The 24,118-nt window shown below is 39.3% G+C and overlaps 1 protein-coding gene across 5 annotated transcripts in view; it reads right to left on the reverse strand.

Moving 5' to 3' along the window:
- Positions 1-24,118, reverse strand: part of wdr7 (WD repeat domain 7) — a 686,509-nt gene that overhangs the window by 136,841 nt on the left and 525,550 nt on the right. For all 5 annotated transcript variants that reach the window (XM_043675775.2, XM_043675690.2, XM_043675605.2 and 2 more), the window contains 4 exons: positions 23,319-23,436; positions 15,736-15,885; positions 8,573-8,655; positions 4,405-4,504 (listed from right to left, as the gene is read on the reverse strand). In XM_043675775.2, coding sequence (XP_043531710.1) covers positions 4,405-4,504; positions 8,573-8,655; positions 15,736-15,885; positions 23,319-23,436 — 451 coding nt within the window. The remainder of the gene's footprint in view (positions 1-4,404; positions 4,505-8,572; positions 8,656-15,735; positions 15,886-23,318; positions 23,437-24,118) is intronic.

The following is a 24,118-nucleotide window of genomic DNA, read 5'->3' on the forward strand; positions in this document are numbered from 1 at the left end:
TCTTAAAGATGGAAGCTTCTTGCTGTCCTGAAATTACCTCTTCTCACAGAGAAACATATAGATACTTACTGCACAGAAGGGCTCATTTGGCTCTTTGTATCTACACCAGACAACTAGGATCTGACTGCACTAAATCCATTTTTCAGTTTTTGGACCACAAACCTTGAGGCTATGGCAACACAGGTGAATACATTAACATTGCTCATGTGTTATGACAGTTTTTTGGTTTAACTACTCTTCCCTGCAAGGAGTTCCAGATTCCCACCACCTGGAGATTGGTGGAAGTCTGGTAACAATTGCCCCCTGATTATTCACTCCTCTACAAATGGAAAAAGTATCTTCCTATCCACCCTATGAACCTCAAAATTGTAAACGCCTCTATCAGGTTTCCTCTCAACTTTACTGCTCCCAAAGATAACAACCCGAGCATAACCAAGAGTTCTTCATAGCTCAGACCCTCCAGGCCAGACAGCATCCTAGTAAAACTACCCTGCACCTACTGCAACTACATCCTTCCTAAAACGTGGTGTTTTTATGCAGTTCCAGCATAATCACCTTGCTCTAGTTATCTATGTCTCAGCTAATAAAAGCAAGTATTCCATATGTCTTCTTAACCAACGTAGCTATTTGCTAGATTCAGGAATCAGTGGATAATACACACCAAGGCAGCTTTTGATCTTCAGTACTTGCCAGGGTGCTACTTTTCATACAGTAATCCCTTGCCTTGTTAGCCCTCTCCAAGCCCTCCCTCATTTCACATTTTCCGAAGGCTGAATTCCATTTTCCATGCCTCTGTCCACCTGACTGGTCTGTTGACATCCTCCCGCAGTTCATGGCTATCATCTTCACTATATATCGCGCTACCAATTTTCTTGTCATCCACAAATGACTTGAACATACCCTATATTTAAGAATAAATCATTAAAATACATCACAAACATCATGGGCTGCAGCTTTGAGCCCTGCAGAACTCCCACAGGAGACAGACCTCAAGTCACTGAAACATCCTCTACCATCATCTTATGCTCCCTGCTTCTCAGCTAATTTTGATTGGAACAGGCACTTTGCCTTCCATTGCATAGGTTCTTACTTTCTTGACCAGACCAAAATTGAGTGTGTAGTGCTGGAAAAACACAGCAGCATTCGAGGAGCAGGAGAGCCTTGCTAAGTCTATAGAGACCACACCAAAGCATTACCTTCATCAGCACTCCTGGTTACCTCCTTAAAAATCTTATCAAACACAATCTTCTCTTTACAAAGCCATGCTGAAAATTGTTGTTTAATCCATATTCCTCCAAGTGCAGGTATATTCTGTTCCTCAGAAGTCTTTCTAATAGCACACTGAGTTTAGACTGACTGTAACATGCTGGAACACGAGAGCAGTCCTTCAATTCTCTGGCAACTCTCCAATGGCCAGACTTGGCATTGAAAATTAACTGCCTCTTTTTCTCAATGTTGATTTTGTCTAGTATTTCAGTCCTCCGCCTGCACCATCCTTTCCATTGTGAAGACTGACACAAAGCATTCATTGAGAACTATGCCCACTTAGAGTCACAGATGTATAGCACTGAAACAGACCCTTTGGTCCAACTTGTCCATGTCGACCAAATTTCCTAAATTAATTTAGTCCAATTTGCCAGCACTTGGCCCTCTAAACCCTTCCTATTCATATATGCATCCAGATGCCTTTTATAGGTAGTCATCGTACCAGCCGTCACCACTGCCTGTTGGAACTCATTTCATACACCACCGCTCGCATCAAAAAGTTGCCCTTATGTCCCTTTTAAATCCTTCCCCTCTCACCCTAAACCTATGCCCTCTAGTTCTGGACTCACCCACCCTGGGAAAAGACCTTGTCTAGTTACTCTTTCCATGCCCCTATGATTTTATAAACCTCTGTACGGTCCCCCTCTATAAGGTCACCCCTCATCCTCCGGTGCTCCAAGGAAAACGGACCCAGCCTATTCAGCCTCTCCGTACAGCTCAAAACCTCCAACCCTGACAACATCCTCGTAAGTCTTTTCTCTTTCAAGTTTCTATTCAGCTGCTCTTTATATATTTTAATAGCCCCTTTGGATTTTTTCTTTATTGTACCCACCACTGATTACTCATGCCCTCTCTTAGCTTCTCTTTAACCTGCTTAAGATCCCCTTGCACTTTTATACTCCTCTAGGGACTATGTTGTACTGAGCACTCGGTATCTTGATCTCAACATGTATGTGCATGGACATCCAGTGTTCTCCAATTTCTCTCCATAATGCTGCAGACCTGCTGTGCTTTTCCTGTTTTTGTTTCAGGGTTCTCCAGTCTTGATTTCACCCTCTCTCTTTATGGAAAGATATTTGCCCTGTACTCTTGCTATTTTTTTCCTTGAATGCTACCCATTGCTCCAACACAGCTTTATCTCAAAACAGCAGTTGCCAGTCCACTTGGGCCAAATCATATTTTATTTTACCAAAGTTAGCCTTTCTACAGTTTAGAACTTTTATTCCCGACTCTTCCTTATCCTTTCCAAAATCTGACTGAATGATGGTTACTATCTCCAAAATGGTCTCCTACTGATAATCACTTGCACTTGTTGAGTTAATTTTTGAATATTTGGTCCAGAACTGCCCCCTCCCTTAATTAGACTACTAGCAGAAAAGGTTCTGCTGGATGCAATTTAAGAAATCAGGTAGTTAAAATATCCTACTGTTCCTGTATTAGTCTTACTGTTCCTTATTAGTCTTACACTTCTCTGAAATTTGATCACATATTTGATTTTCTAAGTTTTGCTCAGTGTTTAGAAACTTATAATACAGACTCAACAGAGTATTTGCCCATTTTGCTTTTTTCCCTTTCCCCTTATTGCCTTATGATCCTTCCAAAATATCATCTCTCCTTACTGCTATAAGTGATTGCTTTTTCAATATTGCATCACCTTCCTCTTCTGTCTTTCTTTCTCTATCTCCTCTGAATATGCTGTAACTAGGAATGGTGAGCTGTGAATCCTGTCCATCTTTCAGCCAAGTCTCAGTCATAGCTGTGATATCTTATTTCCACATGTGCTGATCTGTGCCCTCAGCTCATCTCTTATTCCTCAGATTCCCTGTGTTAAAATATGCTCCATTTTGCCTTGCTAAATGCTCTTCTATCTCATACAGTCTATGTTTTCTCTGCTTTGGCAGAGATGACAATCTTTAAGGATGGTGAGTGTACCTCATGATAGTTATTGATGATGCCAGTGCCCTCTTCTGCCCAGGACTGTTTATCAGCTGACATATTGAAGCCCCCACAGTTAATAAACCGTACCAACTCTATAAACAGGTCAGATCATCTTGTTCTTTTTTAAATTAGATGCTTGTTCTGCTTTTCAAACACTCCCTACTAAGCAGGCTACAATTATTTTGATAGTGTGAGGCTTTCACTGGATGGTAGAAAGTCAGACTGTGCAGCATCAAGTATCCCCACAGTGATTTAGTATCAGATTAACTCTTCTCTGAAGATGCCATAGTTGTAACTGTCATTCACAAAAGAATCAATGCTCTCATCTGAGTCCAGGATATGTCTGGTGAACTCAGCCTGGTCAATAATAAAGTTCCATCTCACATCAAAATACTTATCAAAAGCAGTGAATACATGGTCAGCACCTCAGCAATCCCTTGCTTTTCAAAATATCGCCACTGCAGTTTCTCACCAAATACAAGAATATATAGACCTGCTGTTTGTCTGGTTAGTATAAGAAGCTCGATTGGAAGCTAAATAAAAGGCCTTTTATTTTACAACCAGAAAGATCATTTCTGCAGATTGCATCTGTTTCAACTTAACTAAATAAGTGTTAGCCGTTCTCTGGTTAATTTCTCAAGGAATGCCTTGGCCACCTGCCTGGTTTAAAGTTAAAACAAACTTGGCAGTTAAGTGTCAGTCATCATTAACAGTTACATACTCCATGACAATGCTTCTACTAATCAGAGTCTACTTGCCGACCAAGTAATATTCTTCTTCCCAGGGAACAGAAATATTGTTTCCTTTTATCGTGATATTTCTTACAAATTCTCCTGATGATTGCAAGACGAAATGCTTCAACAAAATATGCCTTTATACAGCAATGCCAAAGATCTGATTATTAAAAGATAGGCAGCATTAATGCCAACTCAGTGTTCTCTGATTCAGTGATGGTTTTCCTGTGACAAGTGCTATACATATTTTTGTCATTCTTCCTTGCCAATTGTAGCCATTTTGGTTACAACGAATGGTAATGGGGGAAGTGTGTTCTCTATAAGGTCGAGGCCTTACTTAAATTATTGATTGTCTTGACTTATCCATAGCATTACGCCAACATGGCAAGTCTATGGCTGCAATACAAGTCTCTCTCTTCAATCACTTTCAGAGTTTATGGAGAGGAAGTCACAATGATTTATTTACCTGGCATTTTCCTGTGCGAATGTCGTATAAAGCCATTGAGCCATGTCGAGCCCCGACTGCTATTCTGTTACTCCTCTCACAGTAGCTTACCATGTAGAACCTGAAATCCACAGAGAATTTCAAAAGAACTGAAATCTACTGACATGTCATAGCAGTGAACCAGCAACAGCAGCAATGTGCTTTGAGATCACTCACCCTTGTACTTATAAAGTTCCAAATCAAAAATATAATGTTATTTATAATACACAAAGATAATTTTAGGATAATTTTTTTTGCATTATGTTCCATGTCTTTAACACTGTCACCATCTTTTATATATTTTAACTAAAAGAAAAACAGACAATCAGTGACAGATATTAATTCTGCCAACCTTGAATGCTGATGAACCAACTCATTACTAGGGTACTTAAAAAAGAAAGTGAGTTTAATTTTCAGATAATGCTGAATGCTATTTTGTCAGTGAGATCACATTGGTACTTTGTGGTATTTTCCACTTCCATCAGAATATGACACTGGGTAAGGGGAGTTTGAGGTAGTTCGCCGTCACCAATCCTCCTTTGTCTTTGCTTTGACTTGGGAAAATCTAGTGATTAGTGATAGTGGATATGTCACTTTAGAGTACCTACAGACGAGGCACTGTTTCTGGATAACAGGAAGATTTATTGCATGATAGCAATGAGTACAACTACATTTGGTCAGGCATAATTGGTAGGAGCTTAGGGAGCCAGTAGAGGTACAATGGATGCTTCTGAAAGCGAAAGCAGAACTGCTTGTCTCCACCCACAGGCTGTGTGACATCAACAGAATGATGGAACTATTCCAACATGAACATTAACCGCTTCAGAACCATTACCGAATGCAACATGCTGCTGCTACAGTTTCATTTCAGAAGATAATTTAGCAATTGACTGTTGCACTTACACATACAGATACAAAATATAAATGCAACTGAGTTTAAAAGAGAAATTCTTTTTTTAAAACTGTAACTAGTAGGAATTATTGAACTGTGTGATAGAAGATATGTGGTACATGGTACTTCTTTTACATACAGGTAGTTCTGGGATGATGCATGTTTTGGCAGCACGATTTGGCTATAATATCACTTAGGGAATGGTATTTTGAGGAATGCTTACTTCCTTTTAACAAAGCGCGATTCCAGTGGAGATCGGTTCATGTGCTTTGTTCCGCGCATGCACCAATGTGCACGCTGAAATTTCCGCGCCGTTCTGCTCATGTGCAGATGTGTACGCCGAAATCCCTACATCATTCTGCTCATGCACTGGTGTTCTTGCCATTCTGCGTATGCTCCAGTGTCCGCGCATGCACATTATCTGCGCCTGTCTCTGTGCAGTTCTGTACATGTGTGATGTCAGCTGCTGACAAAACGCAGCTTTCTGTGAGAGATACTGTACAGAGATCAACTTTCTTACATATTTTAAATGTACTGTGTTAATTTTACTTTTGTTTTATTAATAAATATGATTTCAAACTTCATTCAGGCTGTGCTAAACTTTGCGTTTGACTTTTGGGTGATTTTTGAGCGATCATGAGTGATATTTTATTTGCTGGTCTGCCCCTAACCCCACTTTTCCCATAGGCCCCATTATTTCTATTAAGCGATTTTCTATGAAGCAAGGTTTCTCTGGAGATACAGCGTTATAGGAGATCCACCTGTATACATAAAAAGCCCCTGACATTTTAGCACATCTACTTCTCAATCTATCAGCATGATTGGCTGGAAACAAAACTATTGAATGTGTCTCGGAAACTGTAACTATGCAAGCCACTTCTTTGAGAAAGCTTCATCTTAATTAGGTTCTCTCATCATGTAAAGAATATTTGCATCAACACAATGTCAAATAGCATTGTCACAGTATGCAAAGACAGTTTTCTATGTTTAGCATCAACAGTAATTCATTTTAGAAAGATGACGATGATGATGACTGATAAACCACGTTACAATAACTGTTTGTCTTACTTAAGGTACTGTCCATTACATATTACACAATACTTTGCTGCTAAAAATACCGGCAGTTTTACAAATTGTAAATAAAGTGCTGCATGTTTTTGAGCCATACAATGATGCTTATTGAAGGAGTGAGATGAAGAATTTGAGACCAAGGGCCCCGGCATACTTTGACTCCTCCTGACAACAATCTTTTGATTGGTTGAGCTGTAGAGTGTTGAAAAGTGCCAGGATTAACAGAGAGGGAAAAAATCCAGACCCCACCAACAGAAAACATCAATTTCTCTCTCACTCTGGGAAACATACAGACAAACTAAAAAGCTGAAAAGAAAGAATTCAAAAACAAGAAAAGACCTAGGTCCACTTGATGAACAACTGAACTGAAGTACAACTAATATTCTCCAGACAACAGTGTGCCATCATTGTTAAATCAAAAGGACTGAGGAAATAACTTTCCATCTTGTGGTCTGGAACATTTGATCTTCAAAAATTCATTTACCCTTTCTGTCCTTTTTGTTTGTTTTTGGTTTCCCTTAATCATGATTGAGTGTGTATGCATTTGGGATATTTTTGAAAGGATAGAATTTAAAGTTGCAGAGTAATAGATGAGAAATCCTTCATTTTCTGTGATTTTTGTAAAAGCTGTGTACTACAATAAATAGTTAGTTACTATCACTGGTAAAGTCTGGTGTAAATTGATTTTGCTCGGTAGCAATTAGTCAGAAAAGTTGGACATTTTGGTGGTCCTTTTGGGATTTCATGTAGTTCTACATTTGTGACAGCTTATGGAACAGGAGGGCACAATTATAGATTCACTCTTCCCAGTTAGGTCGAGATGAATATTTAGGGTTTGGACAACTATTAGCAAAGAACACCATTTGAATGAATGAATCACTTAAACTCTCTTATTCTCATTACCATAAAACATGTGTTGGTCCAGTAATCAGTAAAGGTAGCAAACTGGGTGTTTGCCTTCAAAGTAAGGGGGTTTAAGTGCAGGAACAAGGATGTTTTGCGGCAATTACGCAAAGCATTAGTGACGCTCAGCCTGGAATACTGCATCTGAGGAAGGTTGTCCTTGTTGTGGTGGAGTGCATTGAAAGTTTATCAAGTTGATTCCAGAAATGGCAGGACTGTTTTTTGATATATGAGCAGAGATTGAGTTGATTAAAATTTTATTCATTGGAGTTTAGAAGAATAAGGGGTGATCTCATAGAAATTTATAAAATTCTAACAGTACTAGACAGTTTAGATGTAGGAAGGATGTTCCTGATAGTAGGGGCAGTTCAAAACCAGGGGTGGTGAGCCTGTGGTTGATGCCAAAATACATGTTTTCAAAAAAAAAAGGTAGATATAGCTCTTGTGGTTAAAAGGATCGATGGATAAAGGGGGAGGATAGAATTCGGGTATTAAGTTTGATGATCAGCTGTGATGGAATTGAATAGCAGGACAGATTCAAGGGGTCAAATGATCTACTCCTGTTCCTATCATCTTTGTTTCTACGTCAAATTATCTGGCTGTATAGCAGCCCTTACAGGGCTCTTCTCCAAAGTCATTCGTTTTTTGGGTGGCACATTGAGTAGCTCTGCAGACTTACACCATTAGGTACCTGGGTTCCATTCTAGCCTTGTACAGAGTTTGGGTTTCCTCCAGGTGGTCTGGTTTCCAGCCATAGTCTAAAGATGTGCAGGTTAGGTGGATTAGCCATGCTAAATGTGGGGTTACGGGGGGGGGGGGTGGGGTTAGGGTGGCAACTGTAGATCACTCTCAGGTTTGTGCAAACCCAATGGGCCAAATGGCCTCCAACTGCACTGTTGGGATTCTATGAATCTATGAACATTCTACATAAACCACCTTCATTCCAGCAATAATTGTTATCTACACTGCACTTTAAGGTTGTACTAGACACAACAGAAGTTTCCTTTAGGGGGAGGGTGAAATGTTTGTTATTTGATGAACTGCACCATTTGACTTAGTCTATTGTCTCTATTCCTGAAAAACATCATTTAAACTCCACTGTTATAAGCAACATGTGCTAGTGGAGTAATTGTATTGTAGAAACAACCTAAGCTCAAACTTTGAACCCACATTGGAAAGGGACTCTCAGCACACTGGTTTTGTATCAGGCCAGACTTTAAATCAGATGTTCACCATCATGTGCATAATAAATTTGCAGTACAATAGCAACCTATGTTCACTCACCGACAAATTGAAGGGAAACATTCCTGAAGTCCCTTTTTCTTAACCGAAGATCCTTCGAGGCAATACATGATGATGTCCATAACCTGAAATAGTAAATAAGGACACCCAGTATTTCATCAATGAAAATGAACACTCCAGGTATTTTATTATTTGTCTTTTCCGAGTCTCTATTGCTCTATATATACGTATTCTCTCTGCCTCTTCACCATCTACAAAGCTGAAATCAAAAATGTGACAGAATATGCCTGAATAGTTCATCATAACAACAATTGAGAACTATACATTATCCTCAACACAGCAGTTCATTTGACTAGCATTTGTCCCAAGATTCAATATTTAGCTTTTCAGTCACTAACACGTGCAGTTGCCATATTTCACAGCTTCCTGATGAAAGGCTTATGCCTGAAACGCCGACTCTCCGACTCCTCGGGTGCTGCGTGACCTGCTGTGCTTTTCCAGCACCACGCTCTCGACTCTGATCTCCAGTCCTCACTTTTTCCTAGCATATTTCACAATTTATAGGACATATAATACCAGCACCATTCCAGTCGCTACTAAAAGAATAGGTATTCATCAATTTCAAGTATCTTTCAAGTCATACACAATTTTGATTTACATAAAATATTGCTAGTCCTTAAAAGGTTTTTAGCAACTGAGGAAGACAAATTCCATTTTGATTAGATGGTACAAACCTTTAACTGAGGTCAAGGAATATTGAAGGGAGTGATACAATACTGGAAGAGTTGGGTATGGAAAGTGAGTTTAATCCATAAGTGTAGAATTTAATCAGCTTCAGCAGGTTCCTTGCCATTAGACAACTTGGCCACTTCCAAGTTCTCAAACCTTAATCAAAACTCGTGTGAAACTTTGCATGATATTTGTTGCCAGCACTATTTTATATTTAAAACCTCATGCTTAAATATGGTACCAAAGTACCTACTCCACTGAAAACACGGACTAATGCCTTGGGTTTCGCCATGGATGGCATACCAGGCTCTCCTCTTTAATATGCATATACTACCACTTGGCAATAGCATCCACAAGCTAATCTGTAGGAAAGAAATGTTAATATGGATTAGAATGAGATTCATGCCACATATGATGAGGTTGTACAAACTGATAGTATTTCTAACTACAAACCAACCTCAGGCCTTTACAATGACTGTGGCTTTAATCTGTCAGATTTCAAAAACTAGAACCCAAACACCCAAAAGACAACTTCCCACTATAGGTGTGTTTAATTACATTACTGGGAAATATGCAATTATTAAGGTCAGAATTTGTTTTGGGTAACTAAGGATCAAATACTGTTTCCAATCCCAGATGATCATGAACAATATCACAGTTGTCCACTAATTTTAACATGACTAGATACATAATAATGTTTTCTCCAACTTTGTTGTTTAGTAGTACTGTTTCCATAAATTACATGAATACAATTGCAGAATGGACATATGAGAAACTAATGAATCTGAATAAAGTTAAGCGAGAGGATAATGCATTTTGTTTGGAAGAATAAGGAGGACACATACTGGGTGCAAAAAATGTGTTGCTGGAAAAGCGCAGCAGGTCAGGCTGCATCCAAGGAATCGACGTTTCGGGCATAAGCTTATACCCAAAACATCAATTCCTTGGATGCTGCCTGAACTGCTGCGCTTTTCCAGCAACACATTTTTCAGCTCTGATCTCCAGCATCTGCAGTCCTCACTTTTTCCATATACTGGGTGCACACAAGTACATGAATAGGAAAGGTTTAGAGGGATGTAGGCCAAATGCTGGCAAATGGGTCTGGATTAGTTAACATGGAAAAATTGGACCAAAGGGTCTGTTTCAGTGCTGTAAATCTCAATGACTCTGTATGTTAGAAGACTCAGACTGTGCACAACAGTCCAGGTCTCGCCCAGGCTCTATACTCTGGTACTCAAATCACTCTGTAGTAACTGTTAGCATGTCATTTGTCTTTTTAATTGCTTGCTGAGCCTGCATGTTAACTTCTATCAACTCGTGAACAAGGACACCCAGGTCACTTTGAAGTTCAACACATCCAAAAATACTTTTTATTTCCAATTTCCTCAAGTGGATCAGCTATAGGGAGAGGCTGAATGGGTGGTTTGTGCTGTGTGGTTTGTTGAGTGGCTTCCCTAGCTTGCAATGGCCACCATCTTGGATTGGTGTGGCATGTTTAGAATAGAGTCTATGTTATGGATGTTAGTAAACAGCTTTGTTAGCCATTTCCTTTGTATCATCTGAATATTTGTAGGAAATCTGGGTAAATTCCTACTGGTTTGCCAATCATGGCATATGTTAGAATATTGGTACTGTCTTTATGTGGAATGATTTGACAAGTCTGTCTGTTCTGACATGTTGCCATAAGGACTGTTCCTGCTGTCCACTTATTTTCCTTGTTGACCTATACCGTTGAGTTTAATAAGATTGTGAAATGACCGTATCAGTGTTGACAGTGTTGTAGTTGTTGCTCAGTTAATTACAGGTAGCATAGGAGTTTCTAAAAGTTCTAGCTTAGTGTGTGAAGTGAGCGTCCTTTGCTAACCACCAGGCATTTTTCACAAAGGGTTTGAGGAGAATTACGTCACATTGGAGTCTTCATTCTTCCTGCATTCTTCAATAAACTGTTCACTTTCTGACCTCTAGCAGGAGGGAAGGATTTGCGGGTGTTCGATGGAACACATATTGGTGGTAGCCAGTTTAAGAAGTCAAACAAAATGGTTGCATTGTTTTCAGGAAGAGTAGGCTCTATTCAATGGCAGTTTGTGCCTATCTACTGCAGACATCCCAGTTCACTTTCCACAGACTCTATCATCAAACAGGGCAACTGTGCAATTGAGGTCAGAACTAAATACAGCATTAATGCGGAATATAAAACTTACCAGATCGAAAACATTGAGGGAGAATATCCTCTTTTCTGACAAAAGAATAACTCCTGTGACAGAAAAGATGCCTACGCTTCGACTGAAGTTAAACACAACTTAGACTGATCAGACAGATGTTGCTAAGATGTCTGTTGGCCTACTCCCTGATGTATGGGAACCATAGAAACAGAGAGAGAAAGAAGGTGTCGGCCATTCAGCCTCTTGAGCCTGTCCTGCCATTCAATATGATCATGGTTGATCCTCTATCTCAATACCTTTAATATGTAGAAATATATCTACCAGTTTCTTGAATATATTCAGTTACTTGGCTTCCATAGCCTTTGCTTGAAGAGAATTCCACACGTTCACTACCCTTTGAGTGATAATATTTCTCCTCATCTAAGTCCGACATGGTTCACCCTGAATATTCAGACTGTGTTCCCTGGTTCTATACTCCCCAAAGAGAGAAAACAGCCTCTCTGCATTATTAAATGTTTTTTTAGATTAGATTACTTACAGTGTGGAAACAGGCCCTTAGGCCCAACAAGTCCATACTGACCCGCCGAAGCGCAACCCACCCAGACCCATTCCCCTACATTTACCCTTTCATCTAACACTACGGGCAATTTAGCACGGCCAACTCACCTAACCTGCACATTTTTGGATTGTGGGAGGAAACCGGAGCACCTGGAGGAAACCCACGCAGACACGGGGAGAATGTGCAAACTCCACACAGAGAGTCGCCCGAGGCGGGAATTGAACCTGGGTCTCTGGCACTGTGAGGCAGCAGGGGAGGCAATTGCCTAGTGGTATTATTGCTGGACAGTTAATCCTGAGACCCAGGTATTATTCTGGAGACCTGGATTTGAATCCTGCCGTGGAATTTGAATTCAATTAAAAATCTGTAGTTAAGAGTTCTAATGACCATGAAACCATTGCTAATTGTCAGGAAATGCTCATCTGGATCACTAATGTCCTTTAGGGAAAGAAACTGCCAACCTTACCTAGTCTGGCCTGCATGTGACTCCAGACCCACAGCAAAGTGTTGACTCTTAACTGCCCACTGGGAAACTTGGGACAGGCAACAAATACTCACCTAGCCAGCAACTCCTTCATCCTGCAAATTAATTTAAAAAAAAATCTCTAATGCATATAGGCCTAATCAAACTAATCTCTCCTTATGGTGCAGTTCTGTCATCCCTGGTATCAACTTAGTGAATCTCCATTGTCAACCCCCTATGGCAAGTATATGCTTTCTGAGAAATGATATGGAGGTGCTGGTGTTGGACTAGAGTGGACAAAGTTTAAAATCATTTAAAAGCATTTATCTCTCCACCCCCGAGGCTCCCAGCTTCATTCCTGATGAAGGGCTCTGGCCTGAAACGTCGATTTTCCTGCTCCTCGGATGCTGCCTGACCTGACATGCTTTTCCAGCAACACACTCTCAATCCATCTCAAAGTTTAAAATCACGCAACACCAGGTTATAGTTCAACTCTGTTGAGTGATTTTTAACTTGCTTGGATAGGGAAAGCCAAACTGCTTGCAAAATTCCAGGTGTGGTCTCAGCAAGGCCTGTTTATTTGCTTCTGAGGAAGGGTCACACGACACAAATCATTAAGTCTGAATTCTCTCCACAGATGCTGCCTGTTCAGCTTTTACAGCATTTCTGTTTTTGTTCCTGTATATCTGCAGTAAGACATCCCTACTTCTGAACTCAAATCCTCTTGCAGTGAAGGCCAATACATCTTTTGCTTTCTTAATTGCTTACTATACCTGCCTGGCTACTTTGACTAAATTACAAGGACAGTCAGATCCCTTTGCACATCCACGCTTCTCAATGGATCAGCATTTAAATAATACACTTCAGTATGAGAAACAGGATGCAGGGAGGCTTCAAGATGATCTGGAGAAATTAAACGAGTGCACAAACTCATGGCATTACACCATACTAAATTGGAAGTTTTACACTTTCTTATGAAAGACTGGAAGACAGGTTAGCCATGGTAATGCATCTGCTATATGTTTGCTCTCTCATTTAACTTGTCCAAATCAACTTGAAGCCTCTTTGCATCCTCCTCTCAACTCACAATCCCGCTCAGTTTTGGATCTTCAGCAAATTTGGAAATATTGCACAAAGTTCTATCATCCAAGTCATTTATGCATATTGTGAACAACTGGGGCCAAAGCACAGATGGGTATCCCATTAGTTATTGCCTGGCACTCAGAAAAAGACCCATTTATTCCCACTGTCTGTTTTCTGTATGTCAACTAATTCTCAACCCATGCCAGTATATTTCCCAGAATGCCATGTTCTTTAACATTGCTCACTAACTTATTATCAAACGCAGTCTTGAAATCCAAATAACTTAAATATCTCCCTTATCTATTCCAAAAGTCAGCTATAAAAACTGCAATATGCAAAGTTATTAAAATAAAAAGAACACATTTAAAAAAGAAAAAAACCCCTCATAAAATGGAAACATATCAAGCTTAAAACATTAGAATTTTGCAATTAAGAGGAGTCCACTAATTCCATGAGGTTTGTGCTTTTTCTTAAGAGGTTTATCTCACCCTCACAAGGCATCACTCAATTTCCTTTTGTTTCCAAAACTCTGAAAACCAGTAGCTTTGAAAACATTATAATTTCTGATTCATTTGAAAAACTAAGACCATAAGACTATAAAGTATCAGATTACAATTAGGCCATTTGTCCCACTGGGTTTGCCCCTCCACTCGATCATGGCCGATGTGCTTCTCAACCTCATTCTCCTGCCTTCTTCCTGTAAACCTTGGTCTTCTTATGAATCAAGAACCTATCTCTGTCTCAAACATACTCAATGACTCAGCCTCTACAGCCCTTTGAGGCAATGAGTTCCACAGATTAACCACCCTCTGGTTGAAGAAAATCCTCTTCATCTCAATTCACTCTCATGCTGTGCCCTCAGGTCCTAGTCTCTCCTACTAATTGAAACATCCTCTCCATGTCCACTCTATCAAGGCCTCCCAATATCTGTAAGTTTTAACAAGATCCCCATCTTCCAAACTCTATCAAGTACAGATCCAGAGTCCTCAACCTTCAGGAGAAAGTGAGGACTACAGATGCTGGAGATCAGAGCTGAAAAATGTGTTGCTGGAAAAACGCAGCAGGTCAGGCAGCATCCAAGGTGCAGGAGAATTGAGCTTTCGGGCATAAGCCCTTCTTCAGGGCTTATGCCCGAAACGGCGATTCTCCTGTTCCTTGGATGCTGCCTGACCTGTTGCGCTTTTCCAGCAACACATTTTTCAGCTCCTCAACCTTCACCCCACTATTCTGTAACCTCCTCTGGTCGCCTCCAAGGCCAGCAAATCCTTTCTTAGATACAAGGCTCAAAACTGCTCATAATATTCCAATGTGGTCTGACTAGAGCCTTTTACAGCCTCAGTAGTACATTTCTACTCTTGTATTTTAGCCTTCTTGAAATGAATGCTAACATTGCATTTGCCTTTGTAACTGCCAACTGAACCTGCATGTTAACCTTAAGAGAATCCTGAACTAGGACTCTTTAGTCCCTTATGCTTCAGATTTTCTAAAGCCTTTCCCTGTTAAGAGAATAGTCTACACCTTTGTTCTCCCTATCAAAGTCTATAATCTCACACTTTCCCACATTGTATTCCATATCACTTCTTTGCCCACTCTTGTAACCTGTTCCACTACTTCCGAAGTCTCCCCACACCCTCAACATGACCTGCCCCTCCAACTATCTTTGTGTCACCTAAAAATGTAGGAATAATGTCCTCTGTTTCTTTGTCCAGATCATTAAATATAATGCGAATAGTTGTGGTCCCAACACTGACCCCTGAAAAAGACTCCTTTATCCCTACTCTGCCTTTTGCCAGTGTCCTCTATGCCAGTACCTTGCCCGTAACACCGTGGGCTCTTATCTTACTTAGCAGCCTCTTATGAGACACTTTGACAAAGTCTTCTGGAAATTGAAATAAATCACATCCACTGGCTCCCTTTGACTAACCTTCTCAAAGAATTTTAACAGATTTGTCAGCCATGACATCTCCTTGATAAAGCCGTGCTGACCCAACTGGGGCCCTCCTTAACTCCAGTAATACTTGAAAGATCACCACCAATGCCTCTACAATCTCCTCAGCTTTCTCCTTCAGAACTCTGGGGAGGGTAGTCAATCTGGTCTGGGTGGTTTATCCATCTTTCAGCTTACCCGTCGCATTGTCCCTAGTGACTACCAATGCACTCAACTCAGTTATTGTATCAGCCTTGAAAATATCCAAACAAAACTGCTTACCTCAACAAGAAGGTCAACTACATCTGTTGGCATTTTCTCGATAAGTATCTCAATCACCCGCAGAATTTCACTCTTTGCGCGAGCCAAGATGCTGGTGTGCACATTGGGTTGAGACTGTGTATTGGCTGCTAAAGCTGTGTGCCTATGGACCTACAAAGGAATCATGCAAAGAGTAATCAAAACATTAGAATCAAGATTAAAAAAATCTAAATGATCTATTTTAAAAGAATTAAATACCAATGAATATACATTTCACAATATCCCGGTGTTAATTATGTTTCCCTAAAACAAAGTTACATTAGATAGTAACAATTGATTTTTCTGAATAACTTGGCATTTAAACAGCAAATTTAACATAATAATAAAATCCTAAAACATTCATTTTTGTATCTTTAAAGATAATATGACATGAAGAACCAAGAGAAAATAACTAAAGCAGAAGACCAAAACCTCAGACAAAAAGGTAGTTTTTAAGGATTGTCTGAAAGGAAGAAAGTGAGATTGAGAGGCAGAGTGGTTTAGGGAGTAAATTTCAAAGCCCAAGGACTGGGCAGCTAATACAAGATACTCAAGAGACTGGAATTTGAGAAGTGCAGGCATTTTGGAAGGTTGGCAGGCTGAATTTTATAGAGAGAGAGGAGGACATGGTCATGCAGAGACTTGAAAACAAGGGGTGTGAGGGAATTTTGAAGTTGAGGTGCTGCTTAACTGATAGCCAACTGGGGTGAACAAATAGAAGGGTGATGGATAATTGGGATACAGTGATGAGGACAAGTGGGACACAAGATTTTGCATCAATACAAAGCTATGGAGGGAAGAGTGTGACAAGTTTCCACAAGGTGTGAGAATAGGGAAGCCTGGATATAATGAAGGAATGACTTTCAAGTTTCAATGCAGAAGAAAGAGATGAGGTCAAGGACAAAATTATGAAGATAGAAGTAAATACAGAATTTCTAACTTCAATATAAGGTTTCCTTTAAAAAAAATGGCTCTGCCTTTTGGTGAAATCGTGAGAAAACAAATTTATCGGTGCAGGCTTGGAGGGCCGAAAGGCCTGTTCCTATGCTGTAATGTTCTTTGTTCTTGATGCAGTGACATGTTAATCAGATGATGCAAATTTATTAAGCTTAGCCAAAGAAACAGAAATCAGAAAAGAAGAGAAAGGTAGGAGTTGCAGATAGACAGGATAGTGAAGCAGCTGTTTGGTATGCTTGCCTTTATTGGTCAGTACATAGAGTATTGGAATTGGGAGGTCATGTTGGTCCTGTACAGGACATTGATGAGGCCACTTTTGGAATGCTACATGCACTTTAGGTCGCCCTGCTCTAAGAAGGATGTTGTGAAACTTGAAAGGGTTTAGAGAAGATTTACAAGAATGTTGCCAGAGTTGGAGGGCTGAATAAACTGGGGCTTTTTTCCCTGGAGGCTGAGGGGTGTCTTTATAAAGGTTTATAGAATCGTGAGGGGCATAAATAAGGAGAATAGCCAAGATCTTTTTCCCAGGGTAGGGGAGTCCAAAACTAAGGGCACAGGTTTAAGGTGAGAGGGGAAAAATTAAAAAAAGGAATTGACGGGCAACATTTTCCACTCAGAGGGTGGTATGTGTATGGAATGAGTTGCCAGAGGATGTGGTGGAGGTGGGATCAATTACATTATTTAGAAGGCCTCGGCATTGGTACATGAATGGAAGGGTTGAGAAGGATATGGGCCATTTGCTGGCAAATGGGACTTGTTCAGTTGAGGATATCTGGTCGGCATGGACAAGTTGGACCGAAGGCTCGGTTTCCATGCTGTATAACTCTATGACTTTATGACTCAAATATGAAAACTGATTTGATCACAAAATCTAAAGACACAAAAAATGACTCAGTTAACAAATGGATGCTGACAAGAATCAATAATCATGAAGAACAATGCCTTCAGCCGCCTAGCATTTAGTTCTGGACTGCATTCCTAAATCTTCTCTGCTTGTCCATGTCACAACTATTTTTAACACAGTCCTTAAAACCTTGAGGTTCAAGAAGCTACCCTAATAACTCCTAATCCAACAGTGACAAATTTTGTTTGATAAACCACCTGTAATGTGCCTTTGGATGTTTCAATGTGTAAAAGACAATATTCAAACACAAATTCTTGTTATGAGTCTCTGGCCAAAATGAAACCATATACTACAAGAAGGATACGTAGTGGGCATTAAGTAAACCTAACATTTATCGAGCATGTCTGAATGAGAGTGAGTGTTCTCCATGGGTTTAGGTTATATAATCTCAGCTGACCTACCCATGTCGTTCTGAGGAAATGCTGTACTGTTCAAGGTATTGTCTTTCAAATAACCCACAACATTATACAAAGAGAGCAGGAGAATTTGCTCATTGTCTTTATTAATATTTGTCCTTCAGTCAATAACACTGAAATTATTTAATTGGTCAGTTATTTCACTGTTACTTGGAGGACCTTGTGGATTACAAGGTAACAAGAATGACAATGCAATAAAACAGGGTATAACACCAGTTCAGATAAGGTGGTGTTGGTTCAAAAAATAGATTTTAAAATATGAGAGAACATCATTAAGAACATATAAAGTCATGCCAGCATGGTGGTACAGTTAGTGGCACTGCAGCTGGCAGTCAGCATTTGGAAATCAGATGTGCGATCCAAATTAATGATCTGATATCAAACATGTTAGCATGTTGACTCTTTTAAAATGGAGAGTGAAGTGTTTAAATGGTTTTGCAATGAGGCTGACAAATAGTAAATAAAGTTTAACTTTTTGAAAGTTGTGTCATGAGAACTGAACATCGCTTCTGAGGCTAAACTTTTATTACTCACCATGAAGTGCCCTCGAAAAAGGTGGTGGTGAGCAATCTTCTCGAACTGCTGATGGGTAGTTTGATTCTGAGCAGCTTGTTAGGCCACATCAAGGAAGAATTCAGAATCAACAATGCTGCAGCAGACTTGCAGTAATATACAAGCCTAAAATGGATAGGGAAAGCAAATTTCCTCCCCTAACGGACATGAATGTACCAAATGGACATTTACAGTAATCCAATAAATTTATGCTCACCATTACTGATACTGAACTTTAATTCTATTTTATTTATTTAATCAACAGAACTTTAATTCCTTAGCTGCCATGGTGGGATTTTAACCCTTCTGGATTATTAGTCAATGAATTATATCCACGAATGTAACAATGATATTACAGTATCAAAGTCTGAAGTAATAGATTGCTGGAAAAATATATGTGAATTAGCAGAAAGAGATTTTGAAAGGGACCTGGGAATAGCAATAGACTCATCACTTCCAATGCCTTGGGAAAATGGTGAATCAATTAGAAGAGCTAATAGAATGTTGAGATATAGTGGAATCTAGTTACTGTGATTGATTTGAACAGGTACTAAAGTGATCACGATAATCAAATGTTCACTAAATCAAAAGGTGGTCATTCCAAAATATCCCAGAAGACAGTTTTCACCCCAAATTAGGTACCCTAAGCAGGACTGCTCAGCTGATTAAAATTGTAGTAAGCTATCCTGTTGAATAGCTGCAGTGCGAAAGTGCAATTCAGACACTCCATCAGTATGCTATGTAAAAACCACAATACACTCCTCAGCCCATATTCTGTGAATGCTAAAATTAAATTATTAACCATTTCAGGTTTACTCTGAATGGCAAATCACCACTATTGAGTTATTCATTGATCATCAACTGTGCTCATTGGAAATAACTCCTTCCTGGATACTGAGACTGGTTCTGAGGGAGATAACAGGCCAGACAGGTCACACCTAGGCAGAGCTGGAACAAATATCATTGTACGATGATTTGCTAGGGGTACAGGGGAAGATTTAAACTAACATGGAAGAGACATGGAAACCAGGAGCTAACATTAAAGAGAAAAAACACGAGAGAGGGAGCATTACAGTATGAAATATGAGGAATGGGATGATTAAGAGGAAATGCCTAAATTGGCCAATAAGGCCTAAATTGATTTCTTGTGCATTTGTGTGCATGCATAGGATATGGTGAATAAGGCTGGTGCACTGTAGGCATGTGGGAATATGATGCTTTGACAATACCAAAGATCTGGCTCAAAGAAAGAGAAGGATAGTGTAGTAAATAATCCTGGCTAGAAAATATTAGGAATGAGACAAAGGAAAGAATGAAAGAGGGGTGAAGTATTGACTAAGGATAATATTACTGTATAGAATAAAGAATGATTTCCTACTGGAAACAAGGACAGAATTAATTTGTTTGGAGCTAAGGAACAACAGAGTTGCCATGACAGGACTGGGTGTTTTCTGTTGCCCATCTTTGGAAAGATATTAGGAACAAACATATTCTCTATTGGCAGAAGGAAGGGGTTGATAAATCACAGTCCAACAGGTTTATTTGGAAGTTCTAGGTTTCGGAGCGTAGCTCCTTCATCAGGTCGCTGTAGAGCATGATCATAAAGTACAGAATTTATATCAAAGATGACACTGTTATCTTTTGCTGTGTCTTATGATCCTGCTCCACAGCTACCTGTTGAAGGAGCAGCGCTCCGAAAGCTAGCACTTCTAAATAAACCTGCTGGATTATGACCTGGTGTTGTGTGATTTTTAATTCTGTGTTATAAGCATTTTATGATGTCTCATATTAATGATTTTTGCTGAGACTCATCTTTCAGGACATAACAGGATTATCACCTTCTGGTTTTGCATTAACAGTATTGAGTACAACTCCTTGGGTTTTCCCTGACGATTCAGAACAATGTCTTGAATTCAAAGGGAAGGACAGATTGTTACCTGATAATTAATGAGTGATGCATATTGTAAATGGGAAATCTAGAATAAAGCTGTGATTTGGAAGTGCCGGTATTGGACTGGGATGTACAAAGTTAAAAATCACACAATACCAATTTATAGTTCAACAGGTTTATTTGGAAGCACTGGCTTTTGGAGCACTGCTCCTTCATCAGGTGGTTGTGGAGTATAAGATCGTAGGACACAGAGTTTATAGCAAAAGTTTGCAGTGTGATGTAACTGAAATTATATACTGAAAAAGACCTGGATTGTTTGTTAAGTCTTTCATTTTTAGAAAGGGCATGTTGGTTCCAGTTCTTTTGTATGTAAATACCAGAACTTTCTTAAAGTTACATTCTCAAGTGAACTTTAACAATAGGTGCCATGTTGGCCCAGATAATACATTGAGGATGTGAGGTGCCCTGTGTGAGGCTGTCTGTGCCCCAATGTTCAGACTGATTCTAAAAAAGGGATTTACAGAAGCTTACATGAATTCATGCAGCTTTTGAGCAAAACAAAATATAATTCTGCAAGTACAAATTCACCCCACAAACTTGAGCATGGTACATTGGTGAGACTGAGCAGAGGCTATGGCAATGGATGAATGGACACTGCACAACAACCAACAGGCTGGAGTGTTCCCTCCCAGTCGGAGAACATTTCAGTGGTCTGGGACATTCGACCTCGGACCTTGAGGTGACCGTCCTCCGAAGGCGGACTTCAGGACAGATAACAACACAAAGCAGCCAAGCAGAGGCTGATAGCCAAGTTCGGTAGCCATGGGGATGGCCTCAAGTGGAACTTTAGGTTCATGTCACACTACAGGTGACCCCACTGCATCACACACACACACTGGCACAGACTTATAGCCCTTTACACTCACACGCATACACATCACACTCTTCTCACAGACATTCATACCCCCTGCACACAAACACCCACACACACACAAGTTTGTGGGGTGAATTTGTACTTGCAGAATTACATTTTATTTTGCTCAAAAACTGCATGAATCCATGTAAGATTCTGTAAGTCCCTTTTTTAGATCAGAATCAGTCTGAACATTGAAGCAGAGACAGCCTCACACAGGGCACCTCACACCTTCAATGCATCATCTGGGCCAACATGACACCTATTGTTAAAGTTCACTTGAGAATATAACTTTTAAAAAGTTCTGGGATTTACATACAAAAGAATTGAAACTAACATGCCCATTCTAAAAGATGAGAGACGTAGCAAACAATCAAAGTCTTTTTCAATATATAATTTCAGTTACATCTCACTATAAACTTTTGCTATAAATTCTGTGTCCGGATCTTATACTCCATAACCACTTGATTAAGGAGCAGTGCTCCGAAAGCTAGTGCTTCCAAATAAACCTGTTGGACTATAACCTGGAATTGTGTGATAGAATAAAGCTGATTATCACATCAAATTTCCATGATTACTAAACAGGAATTGCACTTTGAACAAAAAATAACAGTAACATATACATTTTAAGCATTATTCTCACAACGTACAGGTTGAACCCATCCTTGACTCTGTGTTCATAATTTTGGTGAAGATTTGATCACTCTCCTAATATTGGTCATAGTTGAACGGGTTTAAAGAAAGACAAGGAAATGGATGGATTTAGGGAGGAATGAATCAAGGAAGGGCATTCCCACGGAGATGAACTATGAAGGAAAGCCTTGAGAAGAGGATGGGCGTGAACATTCACTGCCTCAAAGGCTGTAGAGATATTGAGGAGGAATGAAAATGCATCATAATCACATTAGTGGATTTTACAAGGATGAATTTTTAAGCAATCAAGTTCATGTCAGTGATTTAAGATAACATTTAGATGAATTGCCAGGAAATGGTATATTTGAGATGAAATTGAACTTTCAATTAAAAATAATTGATTAATATCTGGTAAACTCAGAAAATAAGATTTTATTTCAACCCAAAATCATTATTGCAGAAATGTGTAGAGACAGATATATGGGTAGATGATGGAAACCTTCTCACAGTGCAATCTGTTGTACATCTTGGATTATATCACAGTTTGTTAAATTCACCTCCTAGCAAAAGTAGATTATCAAGCAAAATACACTGATTATACATGGAACTTGAACTGATAAATGATTAGCTAATGCTGCAATACTGAAACAAGCTTAAAGTTATATTTTCAAAATGTGGGAATGACTTTTAATTCAAAGGCAACGTTCAGTGTTTATTTAATTGTTTATTTAATTATGTTATATTTCCAGTTTTGTTTTGTCATCTTTACTGCATTCAAAATTTGTGCAAGTAATAACCAGGAACTATTCAAATGTTTCCACTGTGTTTCCCTTATTTCAATGCATAACTACTGATGCAAAGATAACCCAATAATATTTGTATCAAAAAGACTATTTTCTAATTCTATTTCGGAAGCTAAAATAATAAAAGGGCCTAAAAACTAACATATGATTCTAAGCTAAGTATAAAAATCACACAACACCAGGTTATAGTCCAACAGGTTTAATTGGAAGCATACTAGCTTTCGGAGCTAGTGTGCTTCCAATTAAACCTGTTGGACTGTAACCTGGTGTTGTGTGATTTTTAACTTTGTACACCCCAGTCCAACACCGGCATCTCCAAATCATAAACTAAGTATGTTATCAAACTGCTTTTGCAGAAAACAATGCAAGATTTAAAGAAAAATCTCAGTTAGAACAACACGTTTTCCAAGTGGGCTCACAGGATTGCCAATGAAAAATGGGGTATGAAATTACTGATTAATAGCTGTAGTTTGCGGGACACAGCACAATGACTCACCTCACGTGCAATAGTAGTTATGAAAGCTGGTGGTCTGGCTGTAGCAATAAGTGAAAGAGCATGACGTGCTGAGCGGGCAGAGTCAGCTGCTGGGCTGAGCGGCAGTCCCATTGTTATGCTAAACAGGATCAAAGGGGAGGGAGAGAGGGAGAAAGAAAACACATTGAGAAACTAAGGGTGAAAAGATTGTCAGTTTATAATGCCATTTCATGGTCAACTAAATCAGTTAAACAGTTTGAAAATAATGGACTGCTACAAGGCAGTGTGATGAGAATTTTGAGGGACTCGACATCACCTACACGTCCAGTAATTACGCATATCAAAATACAGCTCATCTGCTTAACACCCGAAAGGGGCATATTAACAAATTAAAGCGTTTGATTGAAAATATCATGTTCATCTCTGACAACCAGAATATTAAAACACTATTTTGTTTACAACACTTTATTAACTATTTAGGAATAATATTCTTCAAAAGTATTTTCTCTGGTCATATCAATTCATATCTAATAGCTATGTGATGTATTTTGAACAATAAATCCTTCAAAAATTGAACATTAAATACCAAGGTTAACAGAAGTTGCAACTCTTGCTTAACTAGCAGAATTATTCTCATGTGTATCAGATAGATTAAAAAATCACAATGTTCTAATACCTTAGGAAAGACTTAAAAAGGAACCGAGGGATAACCTCTTCTTGCAGATGATGGTGCATATCTCGAATGAGCTGCCAGAGGAGGTGATGGAGACTGGTACAATTACAACATTTAAAAGGCATCTGGATCGATGAATAGGAATAGG

Source organism: Chiloscyllium plagiosum, unplaced genomic scaffold, assembly GCF_037043375.1.
Source record: "Chiloscyllium plagiosum isolate Xiang-an unplaced genomic scaffold, Cpla_swu_hap1 HiC_scaffold_1, whole genome shotgun sequence".
In the NCBI taxonomy this organism is placed as follows: Eukaryota; Metazoa; Chordata; class Chondrichthyes; order Orectolobiformes; family Hemiscylliidae; genus Chiloscyllium; species Chiloscyllium plagiosum.